Source organism: Drosophila kikkawai, chromosome 2L, assembly GCF_030179895.1.
Source record: "Drosophila kikkawai strain 14028-0561.14 chromosome 2L, DkikHiC1v2, whole genome shotgun sequence".
NCBI classification, from domain to species: Eukaryota; Metazoa; Arthropoda; class Insecta; order Diptera; family Drosophilidae; genus Drosophila; species Drosophila kikkawai.
In genome coordinates this window covers 29,094,688-29,105,992 of record NC_091728.1, presented here as the reverse complement: position 1 = coordinate 29,105,992, position 11,305 = coordinate 29,094,688, and the positions used below count along the sequence as shown (strand labels likewise).

General features: G+C 39.5%; 7 protein-coding genes and 1 pseudogene across 7 annotated transcripts; 5 read left to right on the top strand and 3 right to left on the bottom strand.

Moving 5' to 3' along the window:
* Positions 1 to 2,339: 2,339 nt before the first annotated feature.
* Positions 2,340 to 2,624, bottom strand: LOC108081051 (histone H4-like). Its single transcript, XM_017176023.1, has one exon. It carries the CDS (start codon positions 2,622 to 2,624, stop codon positions 2,340 to 2,342), a length of 285 nt encoding a protein of 94 aa, XP_017031512.1.
* A 75-nt stretch (positions 2,625 to 2,699) lies between these two features.
* LOC138928599 (histone H3-like) lies at positions 2,700 to 3,074 on the top strand. Its single transcript, XM_070285886.1, has one exon. It carries the CDS (start codon positions 2,700 to 2,702, stop codon positions 3,072 to 3,074), a length of 375 nt encoding a protein of 124 aa, XP_070141987.1.
* A 1,421-nt stretch (positions 3,075 to 4,495) lies between these two features.
* Positions 4,496 to 5,352, top strand: LOC108081056 (histone H1-like; annotated as a pseudogene).
* Positions 5,353 to 5,799: 447 nt separating this feature from the next.
* Positions 5,800 to 6,171, bottom strand: LOC138928598 (histone H2B). Its single transcript, XM_070285882.1, has one exon. It carries the CDS (start codon positions 6,169 to 6,171, stop codon positions 5,800 to 5,802), a length of 372 nt encoding a protein of 123 aa, XP_070141983.1.
* Positions 6,172 to 6,395: 224 nt separating this feature from the next.
* LOC121502796 (histone H2A) lies at positions 6,396 to 6,770 on the top strand. Its single transcript, XM_041776527.2, has one exon. The coding sequence runs from the start codon at positions 6,396 to 6,398 to the stop codon at positions 6,768 to 6,770; it is 375 nt and encodes a 124-aa protein (XP_041632461.1).
* Positions 6,771 to 7,510: 740 nt separating this feature from the next.
* On the bottom strand, positions 7,511 to 7,851 carry LOC138927929 (histone H4-like). The gene has a single exon (XM_070283397.1). It carries the CDS (start codon positions 7,820 to 7,822, stop codon positions 7,511 to 7,513), a length of 312 nt encoding a protein of 103 aa, XP_070139498.1. The 5' UTR covers positions 7,823 to 7,851.
* A 261-nt stretch (positions 7,852 to 8,112) lies between these two features.
* Positions 8,113 to 8,523, top strand: LOC138928596 (histone H3). Its single transcript, XM_070285873.1, has one exon. The coding sequence runs from the start codon at positions 8,113 to 8,115 to the stop codon at positions 8,521 to 8,523; it is 411 nt and encodes a 136-aa protein (XP_070141974.1).
* A 1,787-nt stretch (positions 8,524 to 10,310) lies between these two features.
* LOC121502795 (histone H1-like) lies at positions 10,311 to 11,093 on the top strand. The gene has a single exon (XM_041776526.2). It carries the CDS (start codon positions 10,344 to 10,346, stop codon positions 11,091 to 11,093), a length of 750 nt encoding a protein of 249 aa, XP_041632460.1. The 5' UTR covers positions 10,311 to 10,343.
* Positions 11,094 to 11,305: the final 212 nt, after the last annotated feature.

Sequence of the window (11,305 nt, the reverse complement as noted above, 5' to 3'; positions counted from 1 at the left end):
TTGCTCCCGGTTTGCTGCCGGCCACTGTTGAGCGATTTGACACGATTGACACGATTTTTCCAATGGAAAATTTAGGTACCAGCGTTGCTCAAAACTGCCCAAACCCAAAATAAATCAATAGTAAATTTAATTCTTAACAATTAGGTACTTTATTTTGTTCGAATTAGTGCCTTAATAGCGAAATAATTAAAAAATAAAAAAACCTCCTCCGTGTTCCATTTCCCACCGTTCCATTTCGACTCACCGACGCTAATTTGACGGACATAATTAAAAACGACGCGTGTGAATAAAATAAGTGCGGCAAAAGATTTTTATTCTGATGTAAATGCAACTTCAGCGAAATGCACATTGGGCCTGAAAGTAATCAAAAGTAATGGAAGTAACTACTTTCACAATTAAAAAATAAGCACCAAGATGCTTTCTTAAAATGCTCAAAGGTAAGTAAATGCAATATGCTGGGATGTACATACATATGTACTTAAATTTCTGTGTGTGTGCGTTCTTTCCCGCGAAATTTACCAGTGTATGTTTTTTTTACACATGTATGTATGCAAGTCTGTGCATGTTTTCCAAAACTTTTAAAATCGTTTGACGATAAGTTTTATATACATTTTTGATATCTTTTTCCAATAAAATTTTTTTTTAGAATATATATATTTTTGTTTTTAAATATAGAAGCCGACCAGGACAAGGTCCCAATAAAGGAACGCCAGGCCAAGATCTGGGCCTGGCGAAAATTTTTTTTTGGTACTGGAGCATAATTTTTTTTCTCCCTGCACAATTTTTTTATGCTGACGCAAGTTCCCTTGGTGGCCGAATATTTTTGGAGCCGGCGGTACATGGGTTTATGGCCGCATACATTTTCTTTTGGACTGCGCTACATCGCCGAGTTTCCTCACCAAGCCCTTTGGGTTTTTTTTTTTTTGCCGGCTACCGAAACCGCACTAAACTTATTCCCGCCACTGTATGTCCGAAGATAGGCGGTTATATAGTGCGTCCGACGTTGGACCGGCACGCCCAGAAGGGGCGGCAACGGGAGCCACCTAAGGCTTCAGTCTGAGTTTTTTTTGTTTATTTATTATGTTTGTTTTATATTGATTTGTTCATCTATTTAGTCTCCTTATTTATGTATTTATTATTTTAATTTTTTTTTATTATTTATTTATTTATTTATTCATATTTATTCCTCATTTATTTTATATATTTTATTCATTTTTTGTTAAATTTTCTTGTTGTGCCCCAACTTATTTTTCCTTGTGAATTTATATTTTTATGTTCTTTGGTTTGTGTATCTGCTTCCCCTCGAAAATTCGTCCCCCTTCTGAGCGCTCAAACGGGTAGGTCGAGTATTTTGTTGATGTCGAGGAAAATGTAACGTACTATTCTTATTGCGGAAAGATACAAAACAGGAAAAAAGGAGTTAGGCGGTTCAACGGAGACCAAACTACCCAATTGTACTTTTTGTAAAAATTATGATTATAATTAAAAGTAAGGTTTAAAATATGAATATGGAGTAGTCCTTTTTTTCTGGGAAGGAGTAAGGGATCTATGGCGTGAGGTGATTGTGTGAATCATAATAGGGGCAGCTGCATGAAGAATTTCTGCTGGCAGTCTGCAAAGGCAAGGGTGGGCAAGGCAGATGAGCTCCACAACATCCAGGAGTCTCAAAGGAGTCTGACCGTTTAAAAAGTATGTGTCGTTAATGAATGTTTCGTCCAGTTTCGAAGTTGTGCAAGTGTTAGTGTTGTGCAACGTCTCGTCTTAGTCTAGGGCGGGATTTAAAAAAAAAAAAAAATTTTCTGTTACGTGTGTCAGCCAAGAACCAATGCCTGAGAGAGCGCTAGCCGAGGCATGGCCCGAGCCGATGGCTGCACATGCAGGACCTTGTTGGGTTATAACAAAATAAAACATGCATTTATTTATGCTTATCATTATTTATTATTTATCATTATTTAACTTAAAAAATAAATATTTTACTTAAGATTTGTGTTTTTTCCTTAAAACTAATAATACTTAATACTAATACAAAGCGTCCTTTGCATACTGATGTTTATGTCACTCTATTGAAATCTGCGTCCTCCATACAGTTTGCATCTTAAAGATGCTTGGACATGGACAATGAACATTGTCATTGCAAGACAGTTTACGCTACCTAAAGATGTGATTGTCTTCCTAAGGAAACCCCGACCAATTCAAATAAAGATATTTCCATTCTTGGGCTAGAATATTCAATGTTAAGATATATGCGAAATATAACTTGATAATTTTTCTCTTTTATGAAATAAAGTGGTGGTCCTGAAAAGGACCGATTGTTGAGAAGTACAGACTGTACTGATTTGTTAACCGCCGAAACCGTACAGGGTGCGGCCTTGTCTCTTCAGGGCGTAGACGACGTCCATGGCTGTGACGGTCTTCCTCTTGGCGTGTTCAGTGTAGGTGACGGCATCACGGATCACGTTCTCCAAAAACACCTTCAGAATGAGTCCCGAAATGCGCTTCACGCCGCCACGCCGAGCCAGACGACGGATGGCTGGCTTTGTGATACCCTGGATGTTATCACGCAGCACTTTGCGATGACGCTTGGCGCCACCTTTTCCCAAGCCTCCCTTACCGCGACCAGTCATTTTTCACTATTTTATTTTCACACTTCGAAAGTCACCACTGAAATAATGAAGAAGTGAAAATAAGAGGAATTTAAAATGGCACGTACCAAGCAGACCGCTCGCAAATCGACTGGTGGCAAGGCGCCACGCAAACAACTGGCAACCAAGGCCGCTCGCAAGAGTGCCCCAGCCACCGGTGGTGTGAATAAACCCCATCGCAATCGCCCCGGAACTGTGGCTCTGCGTGAGATCCGTCGCTACCAGAAGAGTACCGAGCGTGAAATCGCTCAGGACTTCAAGACTGACCTGCGCTTCCAGAGCTCGGCCGTGATGGCTCTGCAGGAAGCTAGCGAAGCCTACCTGGTTGGTCTCTTTGAAGATACCAACTTGTGTGCCATCCACGCCAAGCGAGTCACAATCATGCCCAAGGACATCCAGCTGGCCCGTCGTATCCGTGGTGAGCGTGCTTAAGTTGAGATTGCTTCGACTAGCAAATAGCGTCAATACATTTTGTACAAATTGGTCCTTTTCAGGACCACAAACATCTTTATAATAGAGATTATAAATTTTCATATATAATTTACATACTACAAATAAAACATTCCCGGTTTTGCGTTTTTATGGTTAAATATCTTATAGTAAGAGATCGATCTTAAAATATATAAATACAAATATTTACAATTATTCAGATAGTGCGATACTACATATGTCTACGGAATGTAGGGACATTTATATTATTTTAATTCAGGAAATTTTTAAATGATTTAAAAGGTATATTAAAAAACCAAAGTGTACCGTGTTTGATCAAATTGATGTTGTTTTAATCAAACACAATCCAGTATATTTAATTTAATTAGCTAAACCAAAATTTTTTTTGGTTTAAAAAAATAGTTTGTTACTTAAAGAGTAAACTGTGTAAGTTTCATTATCGAATTCCAACTCCAAGTGCCTCAAATCAACTATATACGCAAGGTATGTAAGTGTAAACGTGGTCGCATCAAAAACTTTAAACGTATTTTTCTTTGCTTAAATTTTTTGCATTTTTACCTATGCTATGTAACATATCGGAGTGAATCAAAAATTATTATGATCAGCCTGAAATTATCATCTATTTGAACCTAAATGGGGGTAATCCAATGAGTATTACAATTTTTTAAGAGGGTGGGAAGTGAAATCTCATTACCTGAATGAATACAAAAACATTTTTTTTTTTAGGATTCCCGACACAAATTACGCGCTATATCGTGTTTATAACAAACTTTTTTTATCATCTCCGATGATACTTTTAACTATTTCAAAAGCTTCACTATTTCTACATTAAAAAAATTCACGAAAAATGTCTACATTTTGACCGTTTACATGTATTTCCCCCCTTTAAAACATGTGTCCTATTTATTTTACAAAATTGACAAAAATTAATATATTTTAAATATTAATATTTTTTAGGTAGCCAAAACCATACCCGAAAGTACCAAGAAAGCCGACAATTTATGTATGAAAGGGCCAATTTGAAAGTGGTCAAAAAATACCATAATTTGTTTAAAACGAAAATATTTTGAGTGTTCCCGCAAGTAAAAGGTTCAAATTTCACTCTTTCTAAAAAATATTCAAATACTTTTACAAAATGATCCAAAGAATAATTTCACATTAAAATAACTGAACATGTTTTATGAAACACTTAAGTGCTTAAAATAAATAAAACATTCTACCATTTAAAAATATAACATTGAGAAAAGAAGAAAATAAAACTGCACATCGATCAAACATAGGCAACGTAAATGAGCGCTGCCAAACAAATAGTTATACTGCTCTCCTCCTCGATTCTCATATCAACGAGGGACGTCGGGTCTAGACCGCTCGCGCCATTTCTATACAAACAAAAGTGTTTTTCGTTAGCTTTCGAAAATAATTAGTGAAGCAAAAATGTCCGACTCTGCAGTGGCAACATCCGCGTCCCCAGTGGCTGCCCCACCAGCGCCAGTTGAGAAGAAGGTGGCCGCCAAAAAGGCATATGGTTCAGGAGCTACCAAGGCCAAGAAGGCAGCAGTTCCACCATCACATCCGCCAACTCAACAAATGGTGGATGCTTCCATCAAGAACTTGAAGGAGCGTGGTGGCTTATCGCTTCTGGCAATCAAGAAATATATCACTGCCACCTACAAATGCGACGCCCAGAAACTGGCTCCATTCATCAAGAAGTACTTGAAGTCCGCAGTGGCTAATGGAAAACTGATCCAAACAAAGAAAAGGGTGCGTCAGGTTCCTTCAAACTGTCGGCCTCCGCCAAAAAGGAGCCCAAGCCAAAGGTTGTGGCTGCTGAGAAAAAAGTCAAAAGCAAGAAGGTAGTCACCAAGAAAGCCGGAGCCACCGCAAAGAAAGCCGCCGGAGCTGCTGACAAGAAACCCAAGGCTAAGAAGGCCGTTGCCACCAAGAAGACTGCCGAGAAGAAGAAAACTGAGAAGGCAAAGGCCAAGGATGCCAAGAAAACTGGAGTCGTAAAGGCAAAGCCAGCAGCAGCAAAGGCTAAGCCGGCCGCCGCGAAGCCAAAGGCAGCCAAGGCACCGAAGGCCAAGGCAGCAGCGTCCGCCAAGCCTAAGAAGGCAGTGAAGAAAGCAACTGCTCCGGCTACCGCTAAGAAGCCGAAAGCCAAGACCACGGCGTCGAAGAAGTAAATTAAGATAATCTTAATTATGGCAATTTTAGATTTCGAAATCTGAAATTTGAAATTGATTTAAACAAGCCCTTTTCAGGGCTACAAAACTTTTTTAAAAGAGAGCTAAATTATCAATTTTTTAAAATTACAAATAGTGTTCCCGCTTCCTTTAAAACCCAGAAGTATTTATATATTTGATAATAAATAATAATACTAATAAATTAATTTTCGGAGGAAAATAGCGTATCGCAGTCAAGAGTCATGTCCGACCCTATAAACCATATTAATTTTTGGTCAGCATATCGATCTAAGTCGATTTTTTGGTAGAATTACTTTTTTTTTCCAAATTTTTTAAAGGGGTCACATTTAAATTGTACTATTCCAGGAAAATTTTAATTCGAAATAGATTTTATATTTTACAGGACAGCTTTTGGTTTTAAAATGGAAGCTTTATATATTTAAAGAAAAATTAGGCTTTTGAAAATTCAGATTCTTTGGTAAAACTTTTTGTGGCCCTGAAAAGGGCCGCATCCGCGGGGAAATTTACTTGGAGCTGGTGTACTTGGTGACAGCCTTGGTTCCCTCACTGACGGCGTGCTTTGCCAACTCTCCGGGCAGGAGCAGACGAACAGCAGTTTGGATTTCCCGACTGGTGATGGTCGAGCGCTTGTTGTAGTGCGCCAGACGAGAAGCCTCGGCAGCAATGCGCTCGAAGATGTCATTCACAAAGCTGTTCATGATGCTCATCGCCTTCGAGGAAATGCCAGTGTCGGGATGGACCTGCTTCAGGACCTTGTAGATGTAGATAGCATAGCTCTCCTTCCTCTTCCGCTTCTTCTTCTTGTCGTTCTTAGTGATGTTCTTCTGGGCCTTGCCGGCCTTCTTGGCTGCCTTTCCACTGGTTTTAGGCGGCATTATTTTTTCACTTCACTTCACTTTGCGATTAACTCACTTTTCATAGCAGTCGGGCTTGGGTGTTCGCTCTTATACTTTTTTTCAAGCAATGTTTTCAGGTCTAAGGCGACCCACCCCTAACTGAACGCACAGGCAGAACTAAAAGTATAAATTCGTGACAAGCTGGGCAGCCGGCAACATTCGTTCTTCGTGTGTGTGCAGTGAATAAAGTGAAATAAGAGAAAATGTCTGGTCGTGGAAAAGGTGGCAAAGTTAAGGGAAAGGCAAAGTCCCGGTCCAACCGTGCCGGACTTCAGTTCCCTGTCGGCCGTATCCATCGTCTGCTCCGCAAGGGCAACTACGCCGAGCGCGTCGGTGCCGGCGCTCCAGTTTACCTGGCTGCCGTGATGGAATATCTGGCCGCTGAGGTTCTCGAGTTGGCTGGCAATGCTGCTCGTGACAACAAGAAGACGAGGATCATCCCGCGTCATCTGCAGCTGGCCATCCGCAACGACGAAGAGTTGAACAAGCTGCTCTCCGGCGTCACCATTGCCCAGGGAGGTGTGTTGCCCAACATCCAGGCTGTTCTGTTGCCCAAGAAGACCGAGAAGAAGGCTTAAGCGTTCAAAAAGCGTGCCAGAAACCTTGTACATAAAAACAAACTCAAACCCAAACGTCCTTTTCAGGACGACCAAACTATTTTAAAAGAAACTTACATTTTCAAATATGCCTAGCTAAGTTTAAACAATATTAATAATTATATAATAAATAAATTTATAAATATAAAATATACATATAATATTTATATTTTTGGTTATCGCTATGCAGAAACCAATAGTACAGTCGCCAGGGAAATTCCAGTAACGAAACAAGACCGAGAAGGCTTAAGCGTTCAAAAAGCGTGCCAGCAACCTTGTACATAAAAACAAACTCAAACCCAAACGTCCTTTTCAGGACGACCAAACTATTTTAAAAGAAACTTACATTTTCAAATATGCCTAGCTAAGTTTAAACAATATTAATAATTATATAATAAATAAATTTATATATATATAATATACATATAATATTTATATTTTTGGTTATCGCTATGCAGAAACCAATAGTACAGTCGTCAGAGAAATTCCAGGACATGGACAATGAACATTGTCATTGCAAGACAGTTTACGCTACCTAAAGATGTGATTGTCTTCCTACGGAAACCCCGACCAATTCAAATAAAGATATTTCCATTCTTGGGCTAGAATATTCAATGTTAAGATATATGCGAAATATAACTTCATAATTTTTCTCTTTTATGAAATTAAGTGGTGGTCCTGAAAAGGACCGATTGTTCAGAAGTACAGACTGTACTGATTTTTTAACCGCCGAAACCGTACAGGGTGCGGCCTTGTCTCTTCAGGGCGTAGACGACGTCCATGGCTGTGACGGTCTTCCTCTTGGCGTGTTCAGTGTAGGTGACGGCATCACGGATCACGTTCTCCAAAAACACATTCAGAACACCACGGGTTTCCTCGTAAATGAGTCCCGAAATGCGCTTCACGCCGCCACGCCGAGCCAGACGACGGATGGCTGGCTTTGTGATACCCTGGATGTTATCACGCAGCACTTTGCGATGACGCTTGGCGCCACCTTTTCCCAAGCCTTTGCCTCCTTTACCGCGACCAGTCATTTTTCACTATTTTATTTTTACACTTCGAAAGTCACCACTGAACTAATGTAGAAGCCGCGTCGGCCGCTCCTATTTATACCTAAACTCTGCTCTGCACGAGCGAGCCCGAACGCTATGGCCTTCTCGCTCTGTGCTCGACAAACGAAATGGCATGTGCTTCGACTAGCTCTCTCTTTTCCACCCTCCACGTTTTGCTATATAAGAGGATAGGCATTGCGCAGCTCGTTTATTGTGTTTTCAGACTCGTGAAGTAAACAGTGGACAGACAGTGAAAATAAGAAGAATCTAAAATGGCCCGTACGAAGCAGACCGCTCGCAAATCGACTGGTGGCAAGGCGCCACGCAAACAACTGGCAACCAAGGCCGCTCGCAAGAGTGCCCCAGCCACCGGTGGTGTGAAGAAGCCCCATCGCTATCGCCCCGGAACTGTGGCTCTGCGTGAGATCCGTCGCTACCAGAAGAGTACCGAGCTGCTGATCCGCAAGCTGCCTTTCCAGCGCTTGGTGCGTGAAATCGCTCAGGACTTTAAGACTGACCTGCGCTTCCAGAGCTCGGCCGTGATGGCTCTGCAGGAAGCTAGCGAAGCCTACCTGGTTGGTCTCTTTGAAGATACCAACTTGTGTGCCATCCACGCCAAGCGAGTCACAATCATGCCCAAGGACATCCAGCTGGCCCGTCGTATCCGTGGCGAGCGTGCTTAAGTTGAGATTGCTTCGACTAGCAAATAGCGTCAATACATTTTGTACAAATCGGTCCTTTTCAGGACCACAAACATATTTATAATAGAGATTATACATTTTCATATATAATTTACATACTACAAATAAAACATTCCCGGTTTTGCGTTTTTATGGTTAAATATCTTATAGTCAGAGATCGATCCTAAAATATATAAATACAAATATTTACAATTATTTAGATAGTGCGATACTCTATTGGTATCTACGGAATGTAGGGACATTTATATTATTTTAATTCAGGGAATTTTTAAAAGATTAAAAAGGTATATTAAAAAACCAAATTGTACCGTGTTTGATCAAATTGATGTGGTTTTAATCAAACACAATCCAGTATATTTACTTTAATTAGCTTAAGGGGGGATATACATGTAAACCAAAATTTTTTTTGGTTTAAAAAATAGTTTGTTACTTAAAGAATATACTGTGTAAGTTTCATTATCGAATTCCAACTCCAAGTGCCTCAAATCAACTATATACGCAAGGTATATAAGTGTTAAACGTATTTTTCTCTGCTTAAAATTTTTGCATTTTTACCTATGCTATGGGCACGATTCACAAAAAACTATGTAACATATCGGAGTGAATAAAAATTATTATGATCAGCATGAAATTATCTTCTATTTGAACCTAAATGCGGGTAATACAAATGAGTATTACTATTTTTTAAGAGGGTGGGAAGTGAAATCTGATTACCTGAAAATGGCATTTTTCCTTAGGAAATTATTTCCTACATTAAAAAATTCACGAAAAATGTCTACATTTTGACCGTTTACATGTATATCCCCCTTAAGGCCTGAAGTTGGTATAGCTAAACTAAAATTTCGCGCAATTTGAATTACGCGTTAATTTCATAATAAATAAATAAAATATTTACTTAAGTTATTAAGTTCGAAATAAATGTATTCAAACTGCTTGATTTGAACATTTTATTTAAGTAATAAAAAACAAATCAATTTGTTTTTTCTATTTTTCTTAAGATATTAATATTACACTTATAAACTAAAAATCCATCAAATTAAATGCTTAAAAGATTTAATTTCCCGTCTCCTTGGGTACTGTGCTCAAGAAAACTCGAATATAAACGTTGTATGGGGAACATAATAGGCCATTTCCAAGAAACAAATGCATAAATTCAGTTTAAACTTTTATTAACTAAAACATGTGTCCTATTTATTTTACAAAATTGACAAAAACTAATATATTTTAAAATATTAATATTTTTTAGGTAGCCAAAACCATACCCGAAAGTACCAAGAAAGCCGACAATTTATGTATGAAAGGGCCAATTTGAAAGTGGTCAAAAAATACCATAATTTGTTTAAAACGAAAATATTTTGAGTGTTCCCGCAAGTAAAAGGTTCAAATTTTACTCTTTCTAAAAAATATTCATAATATTCATAAATTTTAATATTCTAACAGATGATTTTTCACGAAATGCTTTGGTCAAAAATGCAAATCTTGAACTTCAGACACTTTTACAAAATGATCCAAACAATAATTTCACATTAAAATAACTAAACATGTTTTATGAAACATTTAAGTGCTTAAAATAATTAAAACATTCTACCATTTAAAAATATAACATTGAGAAAAGAAGAAAATAAAACTGCACATCGATCAAACATAGGCAACGTAAATGAGCGCTGCCAAACACATAGTTATACTGCTCTCCTCCTCGATTCTCATATCAACGAGGGACGTCGGGTCTAGACCGCTCGCGCCATTTCTATACAAATAAAAGTGTTTTTCGTTAGCTTTCGAAAATAATTAGTGAAGCAAAAATGTCCGACTCTGCAGTGGCAACATCCGCGTCCCCAGTGGCTGCCCCACCAGCGCCAGTTGAGAAGAAGGTGGCCGCCAAAAAGGCATCTGGTTCAGGAGCTACCAAGGCCAAGAAGGCAGCAGTTCCACCATCACATCCGCCAACTCAACAAATGGTGGATGCTTCCATCAAGAACTTGAAGGAGCGTGGTGGCTCATCGCTTCTGGCAATCAAGAAATATATCACTGCCACCTACAAATGCGACGCCCAGAAACTGGCTCCATTCATCAAGAAGTACTTGAAGTCGGCAGTGGCTAATGGAAAGCTGATCCAAACAAAGGGAAAGGGTGCGTCTGGTTCCTTCAAACTGTCGGCCTCCGCCAAAAAGGAGCCCAAGCCAAAGGTTGTGGCTGCTGAGAAAAAAGTCAAAAGCAAGAAGGTAGTCACCAAGAAAGCCGGAGCCACCGCAAAGAAAGCCGCCGGAGCTGCTGACAAGAAACCCAAGGCTAAGAAGGCCGTTGCCACCAAGAAGACTGCCGAGAAGAAGAAAACTGAGAAGGCAAAGGCCAAGGATGCCAAGAAAACTGGAGTCGTAAAGGCAAAGCCAGCAGCAGCAAAGGCTAAGCCGGCCGCCGCGAAGCCAAAGGCAGCCAAGGCACCGAAGGCCAAGGCAGCAGCGTCCGCCAAGCCTAAGAAGGCATTGAAGAAAGCAACTGCTCCGGCTACCGCTAAGAAGCCGAATGCCAAGACCACGGCGTCGAAGAAGTAAATTAAGATAATCTTAATTATCGCAATTTTAGATTTCGAAATCTGAAATTTGAAATTGATTTAAACAAGCCCTTTTCAGGGCTACAAACCTTTTTTAAAAGAGAGCTAAATTATCAATTTTTTAAAATTACAAATAGTGTTCCCGTTGAAATGGACCCGCTTCCTTTAAAACCCAGAAGTATTTATTTATTTGATAATAAATAATAATACTAA